This window comes from Pygocentrus nattereri, chromosome 11 (genome assembly GCF_015220715.1).
Source record: "Pygocentrus nattereri isolate fPygNat1 chromosome 11, fPygNat1.pri, whole genome shotgun sequence".
NCBI classification, from domain to species: domain Eukaryota; kingdom Metazoa; phylum Chordata; class Actinopteri; order Characiformes; family Serrasalmidae; genus Pygocentrus; species Pygocentrus nattereri.
The window spans coordinates 31,277,084-31,304,578 of NC_051221.1; the positions used below are offsets into that span (position 1 = coordinate 31,277,084).

At 39.5% G+C, this 27,495-nt stretch overlaps 2 protein-coding genes and 1 long non-coding RNA gene across 8 annotated transcripts; 1 reads left to right on the forward strand and 2 right to left on the reverse strand.

Moving 5' to 3' along the window:
• Nucleotides 1-1,798: 1,798 nt before the first annotated feature.
• On the reverse strand, nucleotides 1,799-11,423 carry LOC108429446 (aldo-keto reductase family 1 member D1-like). Of its 6 annotated transcripts, XM_017701179.2 has the most exons (11): nucleotides 9,589-11,423; nucleotides 8,580-8,632; nucleotides 8,353-8,465; nucleotides 7,990-8,157; nucleotides 7,516-7,632; nucleotides 7,011-7,088; nucleotides 6,402-6,524; nucleotides 5,978-6,087; nucleotides 5,569-5,734; nucleotides 3,037-3,119; nucleotides 1,799-2,551 (listed from the first exon to the last, which is right to left on the reverse strand). In XM_017701179.2, exons 3-11 carry the CDS (start codon nucleotides 8,449-8,451, stop codon nucleotides 2,509-2,511), a joined length of 987 nt encoding a protein of 328 aa, XP_017556668.1. In that variant the 5' UTR covers nucleotides 8,452-8,465; nucleotides 8,580-8,632; nucleotides 9,589-11,423; the 3' UTR covers nucleotides 1,799-2,508. The 6 variants fall into 6 exon arrangements, with proteins under 6 accessions (XP_017556668.1, XP_017556669.1, XP_017556667.1 ...); XM_017701180.2 differs by lacking the exon at nucleotides 8,580-8,632 and having other exon boundaries at nucleotides 8,353-8,460; XM_017701178.2 differs by lacking the exon at nucleotides 8,580-8,632.
• Nucleotides 11,424-13,703: 2,280 nt separating this feature from the next.
• Nucleotides 13,704-19,327, forward strand: LOC119264352. The gene is made up of 2 exons (XR_005130977.1): nucleotides 13,704-14,136; nucleotides 17,823-19,327. It is a non-coding gene; the product is annotated as an uncharacterized LOC119264352 (long non-coding RNA).
• On the reverse strand, nucleotides 15,423-25,590 carry LOC108429448 (aldo-keto reductase family 1 member D1-like). Its single transcript, XM_017701183.2, has 9 exons — nucleotides 25,450-25,590; nucleotides 25,068-25,235; nucleotides 24,618-24,734; nucleotides 24,359-24,436; nucleotides 23,749-23,871; nucleotides 23,180-23,289; nucleotides 22,772-22,937; nucleotides 16,078-16,160; nucleotides 15,423-15,690 (listed from the first exon to the last, which is right to left on the reverse strand). The coding sequence occupies exons 1-9, from the start codon at nucleotides 25,570-25,572 to the stop codon at nucleotides 15,648-15,650; spliced, it is 1,011 nt and encodes a 336-aa protein (XP_017556672.2). The 5' UTR covers nucleotides 25,573-25,590; the 3' UTR covers nucleotides 15,423-15,647.
• Between the last annotated feature and the right edge of the window lie 1,905 nt (nucleotides 25,591-27,495).

A 27,495-nucleotide genomic window follows, 5' to 3' on the forward strand; every position in this document is an offset into this window, starting at 1 on the left:
AGTTTGGAGACTGTGGCTCTGTCTAAAAGACAGGAGGCTGAGCTGGAGGTGGCGGAGATGAAGATGCTGAGATTTTCGTTGGGAGTGACAAGGATGGACAAGATTAGAAATGAGCAGATCAGAGGGACAGTGAAGGTGGAGCAGTTTGGAGATAAAGCCAGAGAGGCCAGGTTGAGATGGTTTGGACATGTGTTGAGGAGGAATAGTGGATATATTGGGCAAAGAATATTGGAGATGGAGCTGCCGGGCAGAAGAAGAAGAGGTAGACTTCAGAGAAGGTTTATGGATGTAGTGAAGGTGGACATGGAGATGGTTGGTGTGAAAGTAGAGGAGGCAGTGGATAGGGCAAGATGGAGGCAGATGATCCGCTGTGGCGACCCCTAAAGGGAGCAGCCGAAAGAAGATGTATGTTCACTTATCTTAGATAATAGATATTATCTCTCAGATCCTGTTGAGACAAAGGTGCACAGAACCCTCAGGGCCTCTGAAGCCTTCAGATGAGGCCTACTGGTTTCTGAGAACTAACCTTCATTCTTGTATTGAAACTCTACAAGTATTCAGTTTTTTTCTGTGGTTTCTAGATAGATGTAGCTAAGTGAGCTTTCCTATTGGTCAAGAACTTCAACAGCTGAAAAGAAGCCCCAAATATGTACGAAGTGATAGAGGAATCAATTAACACATTTTGATTTGCAATAAGTGGGACCAGTATAGTAAAAACAAATCATTCTAGGCCTTCTGGAAGTTCTAGATTCGTATTCGTCACTGACTGTGAATAAGAACTGTGGCCTAATCAATGAGCTGTTAGAAATGGAAAACAGCAGCAGCAGTAGCTCAACACCAGCCTCACGACCTTACAATGTGAAACTACTACAAAGTAAAATATGCTAATTTGTCTGTCACAAACTTGAAGTGAAAGATGGAAAGTCTTTGTTTAATCTACAGTAGCAATTAAATTTCATGTTTATTGCCATTAGCTTAGTGCTAACAAACTACTAAAATCCTGTAACGATGCTAGCAAAAAGTAGCATTATTTTTTCTTCATGTTTTGTCCCAGTTTTGACATTTATGGCCTGATTTGAATCTCCAATAGTCAGTCACAGTTCACCACTGTACAGAGGAGTATACAGAGGAGTGTACTCTCTCTCACACATACCACAATGATAAATTACTTTATTTATTTATTTTTGTTTTGCTGCTACAATGGCTCAGTTTGAGTTATTTCACCGATCAATATCGGTGGTACTGTATCATTTTCATTCATTTTCTGATTAATATTATTTCAGAGACACGTATATAGGTTCCCTTATAAATAAGAATAAAGGAAAGGAACATGAAACAAAGAAAAGCAAAAAAATAATGTATTTATTATGGTTTATCTCTTTATGAGGTTGGTTGATATGCATTTAAGGGTTAAACAGCTCACAGTCAACAATGTAAGTGCGCTTTGAATCATCAATCTTTCTGTAGTTCAGTAAGGAAGTTTCATGCTTTGTCTCCATTTGAGAAAAAAAAAAAAAAACAACATAATCAGAGTGGATTAAAATAACAAAACAAAAGGATATATTTAAATATATTTCCTGCCATTTTAATCAAAACAGTGGCTTAGAAGTCCAAAAAAAAAAAGCTAGTTTTGGAACACGCTATGTCTTCAGCTGCATCAGAGGGGGAAGGGGTGCCTACTCGTTCTTCCTCAGTGACTGTGGCTGTTTCTGGAATATATTTTTTATCATCAATGGTTTCCATTAGTATTCATAGTATAGCATGGGATGTACACAGAAGAAGCATAAACAACTCAGAATTCATGCTCATAACGCAGCTTTATTTTGACGCAACAGCCAGTGTACAAGAGAGGAAAACTGCTCTTATTTTCAAGACAGAAATATGCATTATGAACCTATAACTTGTCTGTCCTAGTCCCACCTAAGGTTATTACTCAGAACACAAACTTGGGTGACAGAAACTCTCAGTCCCAGAACCTACCCAACTCAACCTATCCAACCTGCTAAGAAGTACAAATATTATATATTCCCCTGACACCACAATATATAGCAACACAAACACAGCAAAAACAGCGCAAATGCATTCTATTACAAAAAGCAAGGAAGACAATTCCAGGTTGGCTGACTTTTGTAACAGAATAACACCTTTAAATATTAAAGGACAGAGTTCATGGAGATGAACTCACTGAAAACTGAGTCTCAAATATACAGAATACACAGCAAATGTTAATGAGTAAATGAAGTAAATGTCAAATGTGAAGTTAAAAATGTAAAGGAACTGAATGAGATTTTCAGAACTTTTTATCTGTCCTCTGGCTCTTTATGCCTTTATGCTCTTTACTCCAGTGTTTTACATTAGTTTAAAGAGGCAACTTTACAATATTTTACATTACACCATGAACGGTAAGATAATGCCCCCTATTGGCCAATTACAATTTAATGGGTATGAATGTATGAACACCATACACCTTTAAGCAGACATCAAATAAGCTGGTCGTCTTATAAAGGCTTAATAATCATCATGGAATGGGTACTCGGGATGGTCACTCCACCTGTCAGTAAGTAAATGAATTTCAGTATAAGGCAATCTGAACACACAACCATGTAATATATGATTACATATGCTCAGACAATCTTGGATGGTTTAAAAGTCATTTAAATGTACTAAATGCTCTTAACAGACTAAATGGAGCACTTTGGTACTGGGACCGATAGTCTGCGCTTCTACCATATTATGTGGTAGAAGTAAATATATTTTTATGATTTTATATATATATATATATATATATATATATATATATATATATATATATATATATATATATATATATATATATATATATATATATATATATATATATAAAATCATTCCTACAAATGCAATTGAAATATATTCTACCTGATGGAAAAGTAAGCAAAATTTAGTGAAGTGAGTGAATCTAGCTGACAAAAAGGAGAAAGAGTGGTCCTGTATAAGAGGTAAGTTAGGATTTTGGCCAAAACAACCTCTCATAATACTGAAAGAGCTGGTACTCACATGAGGAGCTCCACAAAGCGAATATTTTTATTCAGTCCTTCCATGAGTTTCATTTCATCATCAGTGAGAGAAAAATCAAATATCTGAGGGAGATCAAATTAAAAAAATGATCATTAACAGAGAGCATTATGCAATGTACATTTTAGTGTGTGGTGTGTTCAACTAGCCCATATGTATGAGCGGCCATTTAAGCCAAAATTTTAACTAACCTCTCGCACTCGTCGTCAAACCCTCTCGCACCATCAAACCTCACACTCATCATCAAACCCTCGCCATCAAACTCTCTCACACTCATTGCCAAACCTGACACTCACCATCAAACCCTTTCACTCACTATCAAACCCTCTCACACTCGCCATCAAACCTTCTGACACTCACCATTAAAAACTCGCCATCAAACTCTCACATTCGCTGTCAAACCTGACACTCACCATCAAACCCTCTTTCACTATCAAACCCTCTCTCACTCACTATCAAACTCTCTCACACTCACTCTAAGCCGTTCTTGATGGTGACTATGAGAGAGCTTGATGATCGTGTTTTCTGACTGGCCTAGAGAGTTATCATTTAAATGAGCAGTTTCTGATTCGCTCAGTCAAATATGTAGTTCACTCTTAAAAACAGGTGACTCTTCAAAAGGTCCTTTAGTAAAGACAGTGGTTCTATATAGAACAAGGAACACAAAAAGAACCATTTGCATGATTAAAGAGCTCTTTGCATGGCAAAATGGTTCTACAGATTCATAGACAATGTGCTGCAGATGCAGTCCTTTTGATGCTATAGCGGTCCGTGTATTGTCGCATAACAAACTAAGCATATAATCAAAACACGAGTAGAAAAAGGGTTGTATTCTATTTATGCAAATGTAAAAAGTTCACTTTAACCAGAAATAAATGTGTAAAGGGCACATATGGTCGTACAAGCTCAAAAATCAGGCGATCGCGGTTAAAATGATAAAGACAGAAAAGATCAGACATGAGTGTTGAGAGGATAGGACTAGTCTGAAATTTGGGGTGGCAACGTTATGTTTTATAGGTGTTTGTATATTTGATGCAGCTATTCTACCAGCAAAAAAACTGAAGTGATATGGGGAAGAGACTCTATAGGACTCCCACCATTTAACAGCAAAATTAAAGAGGAATGAATGTCATGTCAGATGTGAACTTAGTTATAGTGACTGTGTCACAGCTCCAAACTTCTCGCTGTCCTGGGTTCATATTGTTCATATAATAATGTGGTGGCTCTGGTTTAGGGACAGAGCTTTAGAGGCGCTTTATGCAGAGCTGTGCCGTGGCTCCGCCCCTTAAGGAACGGTGTTGTGGTTTAATAATGTTAGGGTTGTTCTTTTAGTCTAAAAAGTATGTGTGTGTTATCTCTGTTATTCTCTAGCCTCTCCTGTGTCTTCTTCACCAACACAGTCATCTCAGAGTGAGGCACCAACCAGCGCCTTCGGTACATTAAACTAAACTCTCGCTGCGGGACTGTGTTCGGCTTTAGGTCCTGATGTGCTGTTTGTTATAAAGGAGAAGTGAGGATTAATCATTGTTTACACACAGAAACAACAAGTATAATCTCAAGTATCCGTATGCCTGTGAGAGGCATGTGCATACAAAGGGGAGTCATGGTTCTGCACAACCCCGACAAATAGGCCTGATTTTAGAGATTTCTGAGTTTTTGAAACCAGTTGTGCCCTCTGAACGTCTGTCTCAGGTTAAAGTGACAGCTTTTTTCATTTGGATAAGTAATTTATGGCCCTTTATTCCATTGTTGTTTCTTTGTTATTTAATTTTATGCTTAGTTTGTGAAAAGGGTTGGGTGGTGAGTGTGAGAGGTTGGTTAGGATTTTGGCCTAAATGGTCTCTATATATATATATATATATATATATATATATATATATATATATATATATATATATATATATATATATATATATATATATATATATATATATATATATATATGGTCTCTAATACATATGTATCCCAAATGATTGAGATAGATTCAGTTCTGTGTGACACACAAGTAAACAGCACATTCATATTTAACCATTTGAATGGCCAGTGCTCACCGGTTGGCCCAGTTTTATTACAAACTTTTATATAGCTCAATCAGTTTGCATTGAGGTCCCTGTTGTTCCTCAATAATAAGTCTTAGTATGCAAGAAGCTTGGAAGGGTTTCTGAACAAGCTGGACTTTCTGCTTGATGATAGATAGGGGAAAGGTAAAGTGGTGAAACATTATGTTAGTTAATATTTTTTTCCCCTGAATGCTGGTGCATGGTGATGTAATCAAAAATCAGAAGACGTTTTAGAGACAAAGTCACACTTCAATCAAAGATTACCTGAACAGTAAGTATTAAATGGCATGATTTAAAGAATCGTGCTTAATATGGCACTAACATGTTAAAATTTGCGTGATAGCATTAAAGCCTGGAAGAACCAAGGCAACAGAGCTAGAGTTAGATTTAATAAATAGTTTTGATCAGTCTGATTTTATAAGCAAAGTTCCAAAAAGAATTACTATAAACTCACCTGGAAATTTTTTGTGATCCGTTGAGGGTTGAAGCTCTTTGGGATAACAACCACTCCTCTCTGAATGTTGAACCTCAGGGCTACCTGCGCTGGACTCTTGTTGTACTTCTTCCCAATGGAGACTAACACCTCATCTTCCAACAGTGGGGGGCATTTCAAGTTAACCCTGACAACAAAGAATGCACAATAAGATATGATACTGTGAACTCTGGATTGTTTATCAAATCACTGCATGCCCCACAATCACTTTCATCAAGAGAGCATGGCCTAGTTTGCATCAGTACTAAATTGTTTTTTCTGAGCTGCTGCAACTGTTCCTGAGGATACTAAACCAAATTCTGTGTTGTAGTTAGGCCTAAAGTGAAAAACACATGTATAAAAAGAGTAACAAATATGGACCAGTTAGTACCAGGAAGCATCTCGAGAGGTTCCAAGAGGGCTGTAGCCCACAACGACAATGTCATTTTGCCGACAGAACTCCAGAAGCTTGGGCTGAGTAAAGTAGGGATGGCACTCAACCTGGAATAATATTGAGAAACAGATGATAAGTATGTATGAAGCACTTCAAGCTACCTAAAGCAAGTATTAAAATTGTGTTCCCAAAGAGGTTTGACCACTTATGAGTACAGATATAGTTAGCTGTGATATGGGTCTATATGGCTTTAATCAAGCATTTTTTTAGGTCAATAGTGAGTTGTAAGAAACTGAGTTTAGCAGAGACAGCTATAAGCTCAGACTCTTGTGCGATGCTTTTTAGTGAGTGATATATGATAGTTTTAGATCATATTTGCAAGCATGGCACAGCATCAGATTAAAAGCATAAATGAACTTACTTGGTTGGAAACAGGTCTATGTTTGAGTCCAGATTTGTTCAAAATCAGCTCCAGCTGTCTTTGGTTGAAGTTTGAAACCCCAAGTGACTTTGTCAGGCCTGCATCTTTACAAGCCTCTAATGCCTATCCAGCACACAACATAAAGATGACTCAGTGGAGCTGGCTGGGTCCAAGTACAAAATGTATCAGACAACAATAAATCTATATTGCATAGTCCAACATCATTAACAAGCAACCAGAAGCCATAATAAGATACTGAAAATGTCCAAGGCAAACAGGAGCAAGACACTATACAAACAGCAAGGCGATGATCAGAGACGTGAAATATGAGAACAGTAAACACAAAGAAATTAGCACAGAAATGCTTTATCCAAACATGTCTTGATGATGGAAAGACAGTGTGTGTATACCAGGAGCAAACAACAGAAACAAGGAACAGGTGCAGCCAATAAACAGTAACCACAGTCAGTACTAGACAGGCAGAGACCTCTAGTGGAGGAAATACAACAAAAATAGGAAAACCACCACACAATCATTCATGAAGTTACTGCTTTACTTAGCAATAAGTGTGTGCTGCAAAGACTTGCACAATTATAAAGCAGCTCTCACCTCCCATGTAGCACACAGGTCTGTCTCATGGTAGATGCATTTACCATTTTTATCTTTAGGGAAGAATTCATCACCTGGCTGAAACAAGAACACAGCACTTCAGCAAAAACATTAAACACATCAGTCGGTGCCGTGATTTACAGGGTCTATAATAATTTGTCGATAATCTATATTACTGATTATAGACAGGTGATTTATAAAGTTATAATTAATTTTCACATTTACAATGTTGAATTAAACAGGTTGTTTTTACTTTGTCTTTAAAACTGATATATGTAAATATTCTCTGTTCTGATTAGCTGTCCTGCACTGCACCTTGTTAAAAAAAAAAACACTTGCAATCTCATAACTATGGTAAATACAAAACAGAACTTTTTGTAGCTTAGTTTAAAATATATATATTTCAGTTATTATTACTACTATTTTCCATCATATGGGCTTTCTAGGTACTCTAAGAACAAATGAATATAAGATTTCTTGTTCAGTCTTACTAGAAAGACTTTACCTTAAAGGCCATGGGAAGCTCAATAATGTACAGATCAACATAATCCAGCTGTAAAGTCTTCAGTGTTCTCTCTAGTGCAAGTCTAACCAGCTCAGGTGGGTGGAAGGTGCTCCACAACTGAAACCCAAAAGAAACAAATACAAATAACAAAGACTTCAAATGAAATTTGAGCAATTCATTGTTTTAATGTTACCTAAAAAGTGTACATGTGACCTATAAATTCAAAGATAAAAGACCCACAATCATATTTAAACTTATGTGGGCCGTTCAACAAATGTGGTCATACATTTGGATTTCAAATGTGTAATTATGGTTTAATATAATCAGTTACTGAATACAAATCTATTTTTATATGATTGTTATGTACATATACTGTACTGGCTAAATCTGTAATTCAGTACGACTCTACATATGACCTTGTCCATTGTTATTTGTCCCACATGAAGGAAGAGCTGTAGCTTCCAACTGCAGTACCTTTCCACAATAAAAGATGTCCTCTCTTCTAACAGTTCCATCTGTAATCTTCTCCCGAATGGCCTGCCCAACTTCATGCTCATTATAATACATCAACGCTCCATCAAAATGCCTGTAGCCAACATCTATTGCCAGCTTTACACACTCTCGTGCTGTACCTTTAGGAGTCTGTAAGAGACAGAATTACTCATTGTGTTTTCTAGTTGTAATATTAGCATGTTACCAAATACACAGTTATTTACATGGAAAAATGTATACAATAGCCTGAAACTTCTTCTCAAGCTTGATGCCAATTAAACCTAATCACATTTGTACATTAGCATTTATTGTAGCATTTGCAACTGCACAGATTCAGAGTCTTACTGTCTGTGGATCCCCATATGTCCCGAGTCCTATGATGGGTATCCTGTTGCCATCACTTAGTGGAATGGAGTGGTTCTTAGCAGTCAGCATGAGGCTCATCTTTTCACTCTGGTCTGAGAACATGCACCATGTTAAAGGTTTTTTCCCTTATCAAACAAATGTGTAATCTATTGAGTACCTTTGGTCTCCACCAGTTCATTTTGATTAATGCTTTCTGAAAACCTCACCTGAACCTCCCTGAGAACTTCTCAGTTTGTTTGCAGGACAGCAAAGAGATTATCTAATGGGATCATTAGATAAAATGTTTTAAGTGTGAGGTCATTTGGAAAGTCAAAGTTTCCAAAGGCCACTTAACACAACTGCCCGATTCTGGTTTTATAACGAACCCAAAATCGAATTAAACATAATTCTGCTTAGTTAGAATCAATCAGTGATTCTACTCTACCTGTTCTACTCAGCTCTCAACACATCTCAGTTAGGAAAAACTGGCTAGAAACTGTTGATGCAAGAGAGCAATTATCACAAGACTTCAACAGCATAATGAGTAAAGCTTAAGAGAAAGGAAATGTCTGACCAGTCATTTATAGATACGGATGGTTTTTGCCACTTTTGATCAACTCTTTGGCCCAATCCCATTTCACCACTTGCCCCTACCACTTAGCCCTTAGCCTTCCGTTCTGCGCATTCACGTCTAGGGTAAGAGTGTCCAATTTTTGTAGACCACTACACTCCAAGCTGAGTGTGGAACAGGAAAATTCTAACAAGGAGCTGGAGAACAGCTAACTTTCGTTTTACTGAGGAATTAGGGGTGGGCAACAATGAATACACCCTGGACAGGTCGCAAGACAGACACAGACAGTCACTCACACACTCACACCTAGGGGCAATTTAGCACGTCTAATTGGCCTGACTGCATGTCTTTGGACGGTGGGAGGAAACCCACGCAGACACAGGGAGAACATGCAAAAAACAAATTAACTTTTAAATCACACTTTTAGTACTTATATTACATAAACTGGGCGTAGCTTCATATTGGTTTTTCTCATAAAACCGTTGCTATGTAGCTATCTACAGCACCATTAAGTTAACTTTTCCCTTAGCTAGCATATGTACACTGGTTTTAAAAAAAGAACAGATTCCTCTAGAAAATGCCGGCGTTTTCGACAAACGCGCTATATACAACAAATATACAAACTATATACAACAAATACTTGAACTTTTAAACAGTATTCCGACCTATTCCGGCTCATTCAGGTTCAGCAACGCAAGCTCTTTTAACACATTTAATGAATAAAGAGGGAGAGAGTTGCTTGCTCTATTTATAGTTCACTACTCCACCTTTAGGCGATGTCAGGTACTGCAGGTCAGGAAATACTAGTATTGCTCTAGATCAGGTTCCCAGAATTAAACAGCTTTACATCTTCATTCATTTTGACCTCTCACACCATCACTGCAGACCTGCAGGGTCGCCTACAGAACTACAGGCGCCTAATAGCCAGTTAATGAAGTAATGTTCGTCTTTATTTGAGGGTTGTCCCATTTCATATCATAACTCAGTTCCAAGGGGCAAGGTGACACACAAGGTGTAGGGCTAAAACAAGAAAAGGGATTGGACCTTTTCCTGCCTTACTCAAGTTTAGTCCACAGCTTCAGTAACAAAAAGCAAGGAAGACAGATAAGTTCATGTAGGCTGACTGTTTAGTAACGGAATAACACTTTTAAATATTATAGGACAGAGAGAACTCATTGAAAACAGACAGTCTCTAAAATACACAGAATACTGTACAAAACTCAGAGGTGTCAAGTAACGAAGTACAAATACTTCATTACCTTACTTAAGTAGAAATTTTGGTTATTTATACTTTACTGGAGTAATTATTGTTTAGATGACTTTTTACTTCTACTCCTTACATTTTAAAAAAAGCCTCGTTACTGCTGTTTCATTTCGACTTGTTTTCATTCCGGCGTGTCATCGTTTAAAAAACCCCTATCCTGACTAATCGCGCCATCCGGATAGAGTGAATTTGATTGTGGTTGGATGAGAAGTATAAACATATAATATTCCGACACCCTATTGGTTTGTACGTGATCCATCGCACCTGCACACGTCACGTCACACTCCAGCGAGGACGTAGCAGACGTATGTGGCTTAGTATAAAGATGTCCGTGGCAGAGACTCAAGAGAATTCGAGCGGAGTGTCCCAACTAAGCACCAGCGAGGAGATTGGTAGCCAGGAAGACCAACCAACCCTTGTACATCCCTGGCCGTGCCTGGATGAATTTTCCGAAGTGGTTGGATGCAAAAACAAGTCCTTTCGAATGCGCTGCAAGCTCTGCGCACCCAAGCACCACGAGCTAATTGACAAAATATTGTAGTAACCTAGTGACGTACTAATGGTAAGTTTGCTATTTTTGCTATAACTAGATTCATGCCAACACATGCTATGGTTGCTTGCTAGCAGTAGGCTATAATTCAACATTGCAAGTTCGTTTGTTGGGCTCTTTGTGAGATTTGAAATTCGACTTAAGCCAAATGTTAACTGAGCTTATATTATTGCTATTTGCAATATTTGTAAGTTAATTGTGCAAAGCTATATAGTAGGCCCCATGGCTTCTTGTAAAGAGGTAGTTGGTAGTTGGGCCCATTATCAGCCAAATGCAGTTTAAAATGAATTAAATTTAGACTATGTAATCAATAATGCTACTTTTCAGCCATGCCAGCAGTTGCTTGTGGTCCTAAAACAGCTTTTAGTGGCAATATTATGGTCTGCTCAACATAATTGCATAGACCAGTGAAACTGCTCCCTAACTTGGTAGTCTGATCTTCATTCATGATCTTCAAGCATGACACTTAATACAGAGGAAGTCCTAGATAGTCTGAGCTTGTAGTTTGAGAAAAAAATACGAATCTCAATCTGTGTCTGTGCATTAATTTTCTCCGCAGAAGAAACACCCCACTTGTCTAGAGAGGTACACGCAACTTACTTCAGCATCCCTCAAAAGAAGTCATCCACTGAAGGTTCTTTGGCCCCACCCTGCTAACAAACCAAGCTGTGGGAGACTGAGTGTCCCAGGCAAGTGTGGATAAAGTTGTCCTCAAGTTCGTTGTCCAAGGCTTGCACCCGCCGCACATTGTCCAGCAACAGGGCTTCATTGATCTTGTGCAACATCTTCGGCCAAATACAAATGTCATGACACGCAATACTGTTGTAAACAAAGTCACAAAGGCCTCTATTGAAATAAGAAGAAATCTGAAAGCTGCCCTTAGGGAAATTGAGTTCATAACAACAACAGACTGCTGGACGGCACACCGCCGCAGTTTCATTGGTGTCACTGCACACTGGTTTAACCCCCAGACTTTGCAGAGATCTTGTGCCGCCCTGGCATGCAAGCAACTTAAAGGGTCACATACCTTTTCTGCCCTTGCTGGTGCCCTTAATGATATTCACACAGAATTCAATGTCAGAGAGAAGATCGTTTGCACTACAACTGACAATGGATCAAACTTCCTGAAAGCCTTCAGAATTTATGGGCAGACTGATGAGAACAACAATCCTGAACCTGTAGGAGAGAGTGATGGAGAAGAGGATGAGGTGGCCAAAATGATGACGATGAAGAGGAAAGCGTTGAGGGTGTTGCATTTGTTGATGCCGGAGCCCTGTTGGATGAAGATGACTACTTGGAATACCAGCTACCCAAGCCTGCCACCTTCTCAATTTAGTGTCCACAGTTGATGCTTTGAAAGCAGAGGTCAACCCATTGTACAAGCATGTGTCAAGGTCAACATTTGCCAAATGCTCTAGCCTGTGGAACAAAAGTTCAAGATCAACAACTGCATCTGAAGTAATTGAAGACCACTGCAAACTCCAACTCTTATGGCCTGTTGCTGTTGTGTTTTTTTTTTTTTTTTTTTTTTTTTTTTTTTCTGCCTTTCAGTTAATGAAGGGACTTAACAATAGATTAAGTCACAGTTTTATACTTTGAATGCTGTAGAACACGTATGCAGTCCCCATATTTACTATGGATGTGATTTGTAGAAACACAACTACATTTCTAAATGTCTCAGATGACCATATTTTTCCTTTAATTATGAGTTCCTCCAGTTGAAGATGCTACATCATGTAGGCTAAATGTTCCATGTTTGTCTTTTCTTCTTTCTACAGGTTTACTCCAGTGGAACTTGGCATATTCTGCAAGAAATGCAAGACAATGAGCCAGTTGCAAAGGCACTTGATGTTCTTCAAGGCGAAACCAGTGTGCAGATGGGACGGTTGGTCCCCACCATAACTCTACTAAGGACCAAGCTCCAGCAACTTAACGTTGCCTCCAAGTTCTGTGAGCCTTTGATTGCTGCACTTCTTTTAGGCCTTGAAAACGCTTCGGAGAGATGCTTACAGATCCAGAGCTGATAGCCGCAGCCATTTTAGTTCCCAAATTTAAGACCTGCTGGACAAGTGACGAAAATATCCTCAAACTTGGTGTCTCACTTCTCAACTTCCCCTTAATACGTATAATTTCTATGGAGACAGTGAAATGAGGTTGAAATGTCATTTAATCTCACACCCCACTATCCAATACATAATTACAGTACGTTCATATAATGTAAGTTGTACTGTTTTTCTTTATTCCACAGGCCTTGACTATATCAGAAGCCACTTGGACTGTCAGGCTGAGAATCACATCAGTGAGGGCTCCCAATCATCTGAGGAAGAGGACTTCTTTTCCTCCTTGAAGACCAGCACTCTTGAAACGACCCAGTAGTTGGATGCGTACCTGGGGTGCCCAAGAGACACAGAGGTACTGAAGTCCTTCCCAGCTGTGTGCCAGCTATCACTTAAGCTTAATATGGCACTCCCTGCTTCAGCAGCCTGTGAAAGACTGTTTACTGTTGCAGGGCTGATCTTCAGGCCAAAAAGAGCACGCACTGGCTCAAAGAACTTTAACCAGCTGCTTTTGCGGCTGAACAAAGCCTATTGGTAACTTTTTGTTGCACATTCTGTGCTTGACTGATGTAGATGCTGATGTTGAAAGTTGGACCTTGTTGCCATTAGCTATAGAATTGAGCATAATACATATGAGGAAGGCATCAATCAGGATTGAGGTTTATAATTTTCTTTTTTTTTTTTTTTTTTTTATTAATCACTAAGATAATCGTTCATTTTGACAGCACTAACTTCTACTGTATATAGACAACCATACAAGTGTAATTTTTACTAAACCTGCCCTGGGTACACCAATTTTCTTGTCTTAGTTTTATCAGTTGCCCTGCAACTAAGCTTGGATGTACATTTACATTCCAATAAAGGTTATTGATAACATGCCTTTGAAGTTTGACTGCATCATTGCAATACTTATAGGCAACTAGTCATAATGTTCCACTCTATGAACACATGTTAATGATCAGTAGTATACATACTGTATATGGTTCTTTAATTTTTGCATTGTACTAAGGTACATTCATTTTCAATGGGCATATGTGCCCATTTTTCAACATTAACATTTTAATATAACATAGTCATTATGGCTTTTAGAAGAATGGGGTTTTTGGGGAGGTGGGCTAGTGCACTATAGACCCCTGTGGTGTGACCTAAGCTTTTGTCCTTAATGGCTTTTTTTTTTTTTTTTTTTTTTTTCCCGTCGTGGCGCAAGCACCTGCAGGGTGTTCAGGATGGAGGGGCAGAAAAAAAAGCTCTCCGGGGCACAAAACAGAAAACGGAAGAAGGAGAGAGAAAAAGATGTTGTAGGGATGAAGAAAAGCTTCTCAAAGTGGTTGAAAGACAGCAGGTTGGTCAATTTATACGCTTTATTCACCTACTTGTCTACCAAAACGAGACTGTAGGGTACGAAAGTAGCGTTGGACCACTGGTTTCTAGCAAAGCTGCCTCACTGCTGCGTTCCCAAATGCACTTAATCAAAAATAAAGGAATCTAATAGAGGTCAAACCTTCCATGGTTTCCCCAAAGATCCCGTATTTCACCGTGAATAGATTCACACAATCAGAAGAGATCGCCTTTTCAGTTTAAGATGTATGTTACTGTGCTAGCTAAGGCTAGCCATATTAATATTACCCAGCCAGCCAGATGAATGATAGCAGTGAGGCAGCAAGCTAACGTTAAAGCTAAACTTGGTTCTCCAGCTACGACCTGATTAACCCTGAACTGGTTATTTTCTCGGTTTAACTTCAAAACGAGTGACATTAGTCAAGCCATAGCTCTTTATAGTAGCCTGTTTAGCTAGCTAACCTAGCTAGTCAACATTCTAGTAAATATCCTAACCGTGGCAGCCTGGTCTAAAGCTCAGCTCGCTGGTGGCACTAAATCATCTTAAACTCTTAGTTTCTAGCCACATTCAGACACATTCAGCCTGTAACTGTTTTAGTTGAGTTTTCCTTTACATTTTTATTTTTGTCCTTTTATTTATTGAATTTTCTGTTTTACCTTTATTTATTTTATTCCATACCTTTCGCCTTTTACCTTTTTTATTTCATTTTTCTTCCATTTATTCTGTCTTGTTTTACTGTTTATTTTATTTCCATAATTTACTTTTCTTATATAAACTTGGTGTTTTAACCCTCTTTCTTTGTGCTTATTTTATTATTCTAATTATTAATCTCTATTTTATTGCGTTACATTTTAGCCTGTCCACTTATCAGTTTATTCTGAATTATTTTATTTCTCCTTAATTAAATCCTCATTGCTTGTTTTTTGCTCTTACCATTTAATTTGTATTCTGTTTATAAAGTTCCTTATTTTAGCTTGCCTGCTTAAATATTTGATTTTAATTTTTTTCAGTCACTTTAAGTTATGTTTGCATCTGCCTCAGAAAGTATGTAGTTGCACCCCTGTTTATACTTTAAGTAGTTTTGAAAGCAGTACTTTTACACTTGAGTAAAAAGCTTGAGTTGATGCTTCAACTTCTACAGAAGTATTTTTAAACCCTAGTATCTATACTTCTACCTGAGTAATGAATTTGAATACTTATGACACCTTTGTCAACTTCACACATTAAAGACACAGCAAATGTTAATGAGTAAATGTCAAATGTGAAGTTAAAAATGTAAAGGAACTGAATGAGATTTTCAGAACTTTTTATCTGTCCTCTGGCTCTTTATGCCTTTATGCTCTTTACTCCAGTGGTTTTACATTAGTTTAAAGAGGCAACTTTTTACAACAATATTTTACATTACACCATGAATGGTAAGATAATGCCCCCTATTGGCCAATTACATTATAATGGGTATGTATGAACATTATAAACCTTTATGCAGACATCAAATAAGTCGGTCATCTTAAGGCTTAATAATCATCATGGAATGGGTACTCGGGATGGTCACTCCACCTGTCAGTGAGAGGAAACGAATTTCAGTATTATAGGCAACCTGCATGTCTGCAACATATGACTGACTAAATGCAAAATATGATTACAAACTCTTTATTCAAGTGTCAGACAATATCAGATTAAATGTACAATATCAAGTAAATGTACTAAATATTCTTGTTTTACAAATGCAATTGATTTGTATTCTAACTGCTAGAGAGGGACAGCAGAATCCATTCATTTTACATGAGAGTGTGTGTGTGTGTGTGTGTGTGTGTGTGTGTGTGTGTGTGTGTGTGTGTGTGTGTGTGTATGGTTTGTGAATGCATGTTCTGGATTTCATTATCAATTAAATCTAGCTGACAACAGGGAGGAAAAAAAAGTGATCCTGAAAGAGCTGGTACTTACATTAGGAGCTCCACAAAGCGGATGTTTTTATTCAGTTCTTCAATGAGTTCCATTTCATCATCAGTAAGAGAAAAATCAAATATCTGAACAAAATAATAACAATATGATCATTAACGGAGAGCATTATGTAACATATGTAACGGCTTTTACGAGGCTGAAGTCGCTTCTTGTTCCAACTTCTTGTTTTGCTGTTCCTCCTTAAATAGTGCCTGAGGCGCCAGAAGGTAACTGCTGCACCACTTAAGGTGGAGCGAGAAAACTTCAACTTTGTGACTTAAGTGTTTGACAGTTTCTCACTGCAGATTAAACGTATCAGGAAACCAACAGAGTTCTTTATGAATGCAAAAAGTAATCTCCACATTATTAATATTAATCTTAAATCTCTCTCAATCTTTTCATTGGTCACTACCTAGTCTGCGTTGCTATGATGACCTGCATTCTGGTCGCTGACATTAGGCTTAAAGGTTGGTGAATTATACACTATACAGCTCCATAGTTTCAGAACTTTTATTGTTAAAACTGTATTGGAATGATCAACAGAGCTGCAAAAAGGATTTTTATTTTTACCTAAAAATCAAATTCTGCTGTGGAGCCACAACATGGCATGAAGAGTCACATGTAGCTCCGGAGCTGCGTGTTGCCAACCTCTGAACTAGCCCATATGTGTCACAAATGATCAAAATTCAGTTCTGTCACACACGAGTATACAGCATACTCACATTTAAACCCTTGAATGGCCAGAGCGAACTAGCCAACCCAGTTTTATAACACACTTCTATAACCTAAGAATAGCTCAGTCAGTTTGCACTGAAGTCCCTGTAGTTACTGAATGATAAGCCTTAGGCTGTAATAAGCCTGGGATTTTAACGGGTTAACTGTGCTTGATAAAAGAAGCCCACAAATACTGCAAAAGGACAAAAGATGCATTATATGCTATATAAACTGCATCAACATAACCATTTGGCAGCAAATAAATAAAATTGGCAGCCTTCTTGGTGCCAAGAGACTGTACCTTTCCATACAAATAAAACCAAAGCACTACTGCTTGCTTGGCTCAGCCTTGTTGGTAAAACGATTTTGGTTTACATCAGTGTTTTCCTAGCTGAGGTGTAGGAGGACCCCTGCTCAGCACATTTAATGTGATATCACTTTACAAGAATACCACCAATTTAAAAAGTTTATCAATTATTTCAAATGAGTGTATTTGTAATTATGAATTACATTATAAATATCTTAAATATCTTAAATTTGTTAAATAGTTATAAAACAAAAAAAATGGCAACAGTGAGCTGTTACATTTGATAAATATGAATATCTGAATATGTAGGTGACAGTGTCACTTGACTGCTGGTCTGTCATCCACAATCAACATTCCCCTTGATTTTGATTATTAGAGGCCATTCAGAAGGCCATTGTTAATCAATATCCCCTTCCGACACCATCAGCAGATACTGTCCAGGTTACTCAATCTCTAGCAACAAGCGGAACAACAAACTCAACTAGCTCAGCTACTCACTAACATTAAGAGACTGACATCCCAGTTACAGCTTTTATACATGCTACTAGTATTGAGGTTACTCATAATTTTTCTGTGAGTAAACCTGACAAGTTTGATGGCAACCTAGATAAGTGTTGTGGATTTTCACTCCAGTGTTCCATTTTTTTGGTTGTTTTTAAAAAAAAAAAAAAAACCTTTCTTTTACCAGTGAAAGTATACTGCCTTTCGAGTTCTTCTGTCATTTCAGGTCTAATTGATTTCGGAGCTGAAGGGAACTTCAAGCTGGTGGAGGAACTTAAGGTTCCAGTGGAGCCCCAGAAGAAAATGTTAAGTCGTCGTGCTAGATGGGGAGCCAGTAGAGGCAGATTAACACAACAGACTGAACTGGTTAAGCTTAGCACTCATGCCCTTCATCAAGTACTTATTTCCTTTTTTATACTTAGTTCTTCAGTATTTTCTGTAATCCTCGGATTGCCGTGAAACATAACACGCAAATTTCTCAGGCAGAACATGAACTACTGTCATGGTCAGACTTTTGTCACCAGAATTGCATCACTCTCCCTACCATTTCATTTAGATCTTCTTCCACAGAGAGCCCTAATTCATAGGCACTCCCTGACTTTCCAGCTGAATATACAGACTTTCTAGAAGTCTTCAGTAAGGGCAATGCAGTTAAATTACCTCCTCACCCTCCGTATGACTGTGCAAATGAGAGCTCCACCCCACCTAAATTTAGAGTTTATCCATTAATCAGAAAGAGGAGAGAGCCATGGACACATACATACAAGAAGCATTGGAACAGGGCTTCATAAAACCATCAACTTCTATTGTGGTTTCTAGTTTATTTTTCACTGAAAGGAAAGACAGAGGCCTTCATCCTTGTATAGATTATCATGGCCCTAATCAGATCACCAAGAAATAACTGTATTCTCTTCTTCTCAATACAGTAGCTCTTGAACAACTCAGAAGAGCCCAATATTTCACAAAATTAGACCCCCACGGTGTTTACAGTTTAGTGAGAATCAGAGAAGGTGACAAATGAAAAACAGCATTCATCACCACTAGGGGGTACCATGAAAATTTAGCAATGCTGTTCAGCCTTTCTAATGCTCTGTCTACCTTTAAGGCCCTTATCAGTGACATTTTACACAGTATGGTAGGCAAATTTGTGATCACCTATATGGACGATATCCTCATTTACTCATCTAACCTTGAATCTCATGTCAGTCATGTCCATTGTGTCCTATGGCGTCTTCTGGAAAGCAGTCTGTTTGCCAGGGGTGGAAATAGTGAATTTCATTGACAGTATGTGGCCTTTCTTGGGTATGTCATTAGGTTGAATGGGGGTTCGATGGATGACAATAAGAGAATTCCCTTGGACCTCACATGACTGCTGCTCTCTCATCCACAGCCAATTGATGTTCCCCAAATACTAATACTGTCATACCTGTTCTGTTTGTCACATGATTTAGAGTAGTTAGTACATAAGCACTGGCTTTTAGGTTAGAACTTATTTTTTTCCCATGAGCTTGCAGGCATTTTCTATTGTCTTTTGCCTTTTGTGTATTTGGGCTGTGTTTTTGTGTATTTGGGACTTTGATTTTTGTCTCTGCCCTTTTTTATCTTGTTTGCCTGTTTCTGTGATGTTTGTCTTTTTGCCTTTATGGATTGTTTTGGATTTGACCTATGCCTGTTTTCTGACAACAAGCTTGGATCATGTTTCAAACAGTAAAGCCTCTTTTTTTAACCACATCCACAAGCGTCTGACCAGTTGTCATTTTACATCAGGTTTAAGACAGAGAAGACAAAGTAAGACCTGTAACCAGCAAGAGGTTTAACAGTATAAATGAAGGTGGGCTCACTATTTGGCAAGCAACAGGACACTGTTACCCTTTTTATTTTTATATTATAGATACTTTAATGTGTTTTTGACCTAATTAATGATGATTAATTGCCACATTTTAAGCAATTCATATGAGTAATCTTCTTGTAAAGTGGTAACATTAGTGCTTTCTCTGTTTACACTCACTTCAATTCAGTAAAAGATTTGTAATGAGCAGATTTTAATTCTGTAACATGACACATTTGAGTGAAGCATGATCAGGGAGGGATTTCTGAAGAAGCTGAGCTTTTCACTAGATGATCGATAGGGGAGATGGAAGGTGGTGAAACATGATATTATTGGTTAATATTACTTTTTCTACCTAATCCTAAAGGAACAGCTTGGGAAAAGTGTTCTGGATGTAAAGAGTGTCAGACAGGATGATGAGCCTGAAGTTGGAGGTTGATGGTGTAATTTTGAATGTGGTCAGTTCATATGCACCACAGGTTGGTTGTCAGTTAGAGGAGAAAGAGGAATTTTGGAGTAAGATGGATGAAGTGGTTGATGGTGTCCCTAGAGAGGAGAGATTGGTGATTGGTGCAGACTTCAATGGACATGTTGGTGAAGGGAACAGAGGGGATGAAGAGGTGCTGGGTATGTATGGTGTGAAAGACAGAAATGCGGATGGTCAGATGGTTGTAGATTTTGCAAAGAGAATGGAAATGGCTGTGGTGTACACGTATTTTCAGAAGAGGGAAGAACACAGGGTGACATACAAGAGTGGAGGGAGGTGCACACAGGTGGATTATATCTTTATCAGGAGATGCCACCTAAAGGCGATTGGAGATTGTAAAGTGGTGCCAGGGGAAAGTGTAGCAAGGCAGCATAGGGTGTTTGTCTGTAGAATGAGATTAGAAGAAGAGGAAGAGAGTGAAGACAGAGCCAAAGATTAGATGGTGGAAGCTGAAGGAGGAGGATGGTTGCAGGCAGTTCAGGGAAAAATTGCAACAGGCCCTTGGGGGCAGTGAGGAGCTACCTGAGGACTGGGAAACTACAGCTAAGGTGGTGAGAGAAACTGGCAAAAATGTGTTGGGAGTTTCGTCTCGTCAGAGGAAAGAAGACAAGGAAAGTTGGTGGTGGAATGAGGAAGTCCAGGAGAGTATTCAGCAGAAGAAGGCAGCTAAGAAAAAGTGGGATAACCAGAGAGATGAAGGAAGTAGGCAGGAGTACTGTGAGGCTAGTCGCATAGCAAAAAGAATGGTGGCAAAGGCTCAGGCCTATGATGAGCTGTATGAGAGGCTGGACAGTAAAGAAGGAGTAAAGGTCTTGTATCGTTTGGCTAAACAGAGAGGTAGAGCTGGAAAGGATGTACAGCAGGTTAGGCTGATAAAGGATAGAGAGGGAAATGTACTAGTGAGTGAACAGAGAGTGTTGAGTAGATGGAAGGAGTACTTTGAAGAACTAATGAATGAGGAAAATGAGAGAGAGAGGAGGACAACAAGGGGAGAGATAGTGGATCAGGAAGGGCAGAGAATTAATAAGGTGGAAGTGAGGGCAGCTTTAAAAAGGATGAAGAATGGAAAGGCAGTTGGTCCATATGACATACCTGTGGAGGTATGGAGATGTTTAGGAGAGAAGGCAGTGGACTTTTTAACCAGGTTGTTTAACAAAATCCTGGAGAGTGAGAGGATGCCTGATGAGTGGAGAAGCAGTGGACTGGTCCCCATTTTTAAGAACAAGGGTGATGTGCAGAGCTGCAGTAACTACAGAGGTATAAAGTTGATGAGCCACACCATGAAGGTATGGGAAAGAGTTGTTGAAGCAAGGCTAGGGCGAGAGGTTCAGATCAGTGAGCAGCAGTTTGGTTTCATGCCCAGAAAGAGTACCACAGATGCAACTTTTGCATTGAGAGTGTTGGTAGAGAAGTACAGAGAAGGTCAGAAGGAGCTGCATTGTGTCTTTGTGGATCTAGAGAAGGCATATGATAGGGTGCCAAGAGAGGAACTGTGGTACTGTATGAGGAAGTCAGGTGTAGCTGAAAAGTATGTTAGGGTGGTGCAGGACATGTATGAGGATAGTGAGACAGTGGTGAGGTGTGCAGTTGGAGTGACAAATGGTTTCAAGGTGAAGGTAGGGTTACATCAGGGATCAGCTTTGAGCCCCTTCTTGTTTGCAATGGTGATAGACAGGTTGACAGATGAGGTCAGGCAGGAGGCTCCATGGACCATGATGTTTGCAGATGACATTGTTATCTGTGGTGAGAGTAGAGAGCAGGTGGAAGAGAATCTGGAGAGGTGGAGGATTGCACTGGAAAGGAGTAATATGAAGGTCAGTAGAGACAAGACCGAATACATGTGTGTGAATGAGAGGGAAGCAGGTGGAAAGGTGAAGATGCAAGGAGTAGAGGTCGTAAAGGTGAATGACTTCAAATATCTTGGGTCAACCATCCAGAGCAATGGACAGTGCAGAAAAGAGGTGAAGAAAAGGGTGCAGGCAGGATGGAGTGGGTGGAGACAGGTGTCAGGGCTGATGTGTGACAGAAGGATAGCAGCAAGAGTGAAAGGGAAAGTTTACAAGACAGTAGTGCGTCCTGCTATGATGTATGGTTTGGAGACTGTGGCTCTGTCTAAAAGACAGGAGGTTGAGCTGGAGGTGGCGGAGATGAAGATGCTGAGATTTTCGTTGGGAGTGACAAGGATGGACAAGATTAGAAATGAGCAGATCAGAGGGACAGTGAAGGTGGAGCAGTTTGGAGATAAAGCCAGAGAGGCCAGGTTGAGATGGTTTGGACATGTGTTGAGGAGGAATAGTGGATATATTGGTCAAAGAATGTTGGAGATGGAGCTGCCGGGCAGAAGGAGAAGAGGTAGAACTCAGAGAAGGTTTATAGATGTAGTGAAGGTGGACATGGAGATGGTTGGTGTAAAAGTAGAGGAGGCAGTGGATAGGGCAAGATGGAGGCAGATGATCCGCTGTGGCGACCCCTAAAGGGAGCAGCCGACAGAAGAAGAAGAAGATCGTGTATGATGATTTAATGAAAAATCAATAGACTTTTTAGAGACAGTCACACTTCAATAAAGATTACTTGAAAAATAAGTGTTAAATGGCATGATTTGAAGAATTGTGCTTAATATGGAACTAACATGGTAATATTTTTATTTTATGTTGACTTAAAGTATGAATTTATGTCAGCCAACTAATTTATCTGAAATGTACTGAAAGAAAAACCTCATCCACCCAAGCCATAGTAAAATGCTTGCATGACAGCATTACAGCCTGGAAACACCAAGGCAACAGGGCTAGAGTTAGGTTTAATAGTTTGGATCAGTCTGCTTTTGTAAGCAAAGCTCCAGAAATAATTACCATAAACTCACCTGGAAATTTTTTGTAATCCGTTGAGGGTTGAAGCTCTTTGGGATAACAACCACTCCTCTCTGAACGTTGAACCTCAGGGCTACCTGAGATGGACTCTTGTTGTACTTCTTCCCAATGGAGACTAACACCTCATCTTCCAACAGTGGGGGGCATTTCAAGTTAACCCTGACAACAAAGAATGCACAATAAGATATGATACTGTGAACTCTGGATTGTTTATCAAATCACTACATGCCCCACAATCACTTTCATCAAGAGAGCATGGCCTAGTTTGCATCAGTACTAAATTGTTTTTTCTGAGCTGCTGCAACTGTTCCTGAGGATACTAAACCAAATTCTGTGTTGTAGTTAGGCCTAAAGTGAAAAACACATGTAAAAAAGAGCAACAAATATGGACCAGTTAGTACCAGGAAGCATCTCGAGAGGTTCCAAGAGGGCTGTAGCCCACAATGACAATGTCATTTTGCCGACAGAACTCCAGAAGCTTGGGCTGAGTAAAGTAGGGATGGCACTCAACCTGGAATAATATTGAGAAACAGATAATAACAAGTATGTATGAAGCACTTCAAGTTACCTAAAGCAAGTATTAAAATTGTGGGAGTCATTGACTCTATACATTCACATCACTGTTCACTATAGCCCATCAGTCAGTGTCTTACAGTTGCAGGATTTCTTTCTTTTATAAACAAATTACTAACCATCACACAAACAACAGAGATTTATTTGTACATTTTCCGCAAAACCACTTCCCAAAGAGGTTTGACCACCTATAAGTACAGATATAGTTAGCTGTGATATGGGTCTATATGGCTTTAATCAAGCATTTTTATTAGGTCAATAGTAAGTTGTAAGAAACTGTGAGTTTAGTAGAGACAGCTATAAGCTCAGACTCTTGTGCGATGCTTTTTAGTGAGTATTTTTAGATCATATTTGCAAGCATGGCACAGCATCAGATTTAAAGCATAAATGAACTTACTTGGTTGGAAACAGGTCTATGTTTGAGTCCAGGTTTGTTCAAAATCAGCTCCAGCTGTCTTCGGTTGAAGTTTGAAACCCCAAGTGACTTTGTCAGGCCTGCATCTTTACAAGCCTCTAATGCCTATCCAGCACACAACATAAAGATGACTCAGTGGAGCCGGCTGGGTCCAAGTACAAAATGTATCAGACAACAATAAATCTATATTGCATAGTCCAACATCATTAACAAGCAACCAGAAGCCATAATAAGATACTGAAAATGTCCAAGGCAAACAGGAGCAAGACACTATACAAACAGCAAGGCAACGATCAGAGACGTGAAATATGAGAACAGTAAACACAAAGAATTTAGCACAGAAATGCTTTATCCAAACATGTCTTGATGATGGAAAGACAGTGTGTGTATACCAGGAGCAAACAACAGAAACAGGGAACAGGTGCAGCCAATAAACAGTAACCACAGTCATTACTAGACAATGCAGAGACCTCTAGTGGAGGAAATACAACAAAAATAGGAAAACCACCACACAATCATTCATGAAGTTACTGCTTTACTTAGCAATAAGTGTGTGCTGCAAAGACTTGCACAATTATAAAGCAGCTCTCACCTCCCATGTAGCACACAGGTCTGTCTCATGGTAGATGTATTTACCATTTTTATCTTTAGGGTAGAATTTATCACCTGGCTGAAACAAGAACACAGCACTTCAGCAAAAACATTAAACACATCAGTCGGTGCCGTGATTTACAGGGTACATTTTGCATTATATGGGCTCTCATATAATAATGGAACCTTTCCCTCTGCCAAACCTTTTCAGAGTGCTTTCTGGATAAGTTTCCTGTTCGGTGTTACTAGAGAGATTTTACCTTAAAGGCCATGGGAAGCTCAATAATGTACAGATCAACATAATCCAGCTGTAAAGTCTTCAGTGTTCTCTCTAGTGCAGGTCTAACCAGCTCAGGTGGGTGGAAGGTGCTCCACAACTGAAATACAAATAACAAAGATTTCAAATGAAGTTTGAGCAACTCAGTGTTTGAATTTATCCAAAGATAAAATATTAAAAACCCACAATCATATTCAACCAATGTGGGCTGATCAAGAAATGCGATCATACATTTGAATTTTCAAGTTTTAATGGCTTCATATAATCACTTACTGAATACAAATCTATTTTTTAAGTGTTTTTTAAGTAGCCAAAGCCCACAGGTTTGGGCACATATACTGTACTGGCTAAATCTGTAATTCAGTATAACTCTACATATGACCTTTTTTGCACCTCCACAGGAAGGAATAGGTGTAGCTTCCAACTGTAGTACCTTTCCACAGTAAAAGATGTCCTCTCTTCTAACAGTTCCATCTGTAATCTTCTCCCGAATGGCCTGTCCAACTTCATGCTCATTAAAATAAACCAATGCTCCATCAAACTGCCTGTAGCCAACATCTATAGCCAGCTTTACACACTCTCGCGCTGTACCTTTAGGAGTCTGTAAGAGACAGAATTACTCATTGTGTTTTCTATTTGTAATATTAGCATGTTACCAAATACACAGTTATTTACATGGAAAAATGTATACAATAGCCTGAAACTTTGTGAAGACTTCTCAAGTTCTTCTCAAGCTTGATGCCAATTAAACCTAATCACATTTGTACATTAGCATTTATTGTAGCATTAGCAACTGCATAGATTCAGAGTCTTACTGTCCGTGGATCCCCATATGTCCCGAGTCCTATGATGGGTATCCTGTTGCCATCACTTAGTGGAATGGAGTGGTTCTTAGCAGTCAGCATGAGGCTCATCTTTTCACTCTGGTGTGAGAGCATGCACTAGGTTCAAGGTTTTTTCCCTTATCAAAGAAATGTGTAATCTATTGAGTACCTTTGGTCTCAGTCTCCACCAGTTCATAAGCATCTATATCTCCCTGAAAACTTCTAGGTTTGTCTGCAGGACAAAATATGATGATATAAGGGGATCATTAGATAAATGTTTAAAAACTACCTACACCCTAAGACATTATTTTCATTATTAGCTGTAGGGCATTGTTCTGTAATAATAATATACACCAGCCTTGCTTGGAATGTGAATACATGGCCCGATTATGTGAAAATTCTTGCAAGTTTCCAGCTGCTGATAAGTTCCATGAACAGTTTGCACAACGTAAAGATTTAGGGCCACTGCAGCGAACCCTGGATGACAGATGAGGCAGTGTACGGCTAGTCTGGATAGTCTCCCTGTTATACTTCTGTGCTTGGAATCAAACAGACAGCATGCTTAAAGCTCGGTTGTGATGCTAGGAGTGGGGTGTCCAGGGGTGGAGTTAGGAGAAAATAGTGGTGTGTTGTTGCTCTTTAAGTGTGAGATCATTTGGGAATCAAAGCTCCCAGTGGCCAATTAACTGGAAGATAACGGCTTTAAAATGAACCTAAAATCAGATTATACATGATTATTTAGCTGGAATCCATTGGTGATTCTACTCTTTGTTCTACGCAGCTCTCAATACTGAAAAAGAAAAAAAAATACTGGCTAGAAATTCTTGATGCTTAAGTTAGCAATTTCTGTATTAAATCATCTTATCAAAATGGCCTGGGGTCACAATATTCAGCCCTAGCTTTCAACTACACTGCTCAAAAAAATAAAGGGAACACTTAAACAACACAATATAATTCCAAGTAAATCAAACTTCTGTGAAATCAAACTGTCCACTTAGGAAGCAACACTGATTGACAATCAATTTCACATGCTGTTGTGCAAATGGAATAGATATTGGCAGTTAGCAAGACACACTCAGTAAAGGAGTGGTTCTGCAGGTGGGGACCACAGACCACTTCTCAGTACCTTTCTGCTTTCTGGCTGATGGTTTGGTCACTTTTGAATGTTGGTGGTGCTTTCACACTCGTGGTAGCATGAGACGGACTCTACAACCCACACAAGTGGCTCAGGTAGTGCAGCTCATCTAGGATGGCACATCAATGCGAGCTGTGGCAAGAAGGTTTGCTGTGTCTGTCAGCGTAGTGTCCAGAGGCTGGAGGCGCTACCAGGAGACAGGCCAGTACACCAGGAGACATGGAGGAGGCCATAGGAGGGCAACAACCCAGCAGCAGGACCGCTACCTCCGCCTTTGTGCAAGGAGGAACAGGAGGAGCACTGCCAGAGCCCTGCAAAATGACCTCCAGCAGGTCACAAATGTGCATGTATCTACACAAACGGTTAGAAACCGATTCCATGAGGAGTATGAGGGCCCAACGTCCACAGATGGGAGTTGTGCTCACAGCCCAACACCGTGCAGGACGCTTGGCATTTGCCAGAGAACACCAGGATTGGCAAATTCGCCACTGGCGCCCTGTGCTCTTCACAGATGAAAGCAGGTTCACACTGAGCACATGTGACAGACGTGACAGAGTCTGGAGATGCTGTGGAGAGCGATCTGCTGCCTGCAACATCCTTCTGCATGACCGGTTTGGCAGTGGGTCAGTAATGGTGTGGGGTGGCATTTCTTTGGAGGGCCGCACAGCCCTCCATGTGCTCGCCAGAGGTAGCCTGACAGCCATTAGGTACCAAGATGAGATCCTCAGACCTCTTGTGAGACCATATGCTGGTGCGGTTGGCCCTGGATTCCTCGTAATGCAGGACAATGCTAGACCTCATGTGGCTGGAGTGTGTCAGCAGTTCCTGCAAGATGAAGGCATTGAAGCTATGGACCGGCCCACCCGTTCCCCAGACCTGAATCTGGTTGAGCACGTCTGGGA

Coding starts and splice junctions, on each gene's coding strand:
- LOC108429446 (XM_017701176.1), bottom strand. CDS start 8,475: ATGTTCTCAGACCAGAGTGAAAAGATGAGCCTCATGCTGACTGCTAAG. Junction 7,089..7,515: donor AGCTTCCCATGGCCTTTAAG/GTAAAGTCTTTC, acceptor TTCTTGTTTCAG/CCAGGTGATGAATTCTTCCC. Junction 6,525..7,010: donor ACCTGTGTGCTACATGGGAG/GTGAGAGCTGCT, acceptor TGTGCTGGATAG/GCATTAGAGGCTTGTAAAGA.
- LOC108429448 (XM_017701183.2), bottom strand. CDS start 25,572: ATGCTCTCACACCAGAGTGAAAAGATGAGCCTCATGCTGACTGCTAAG. Junction 25,236..25,449: donor CATATGGGGATCCACGGACA/GTAAGACTCTGA, acceptor TGTCTCTTACAG/ACTCCTAAAGGTACAGCGCG. Junction 23,290..23,748: donor ATAGACCTGTTTCCAACCAA/GTAAGTTCATTT, acceptor ATATTATTCCAG/GTTGAGTGCCATCCCTACTT.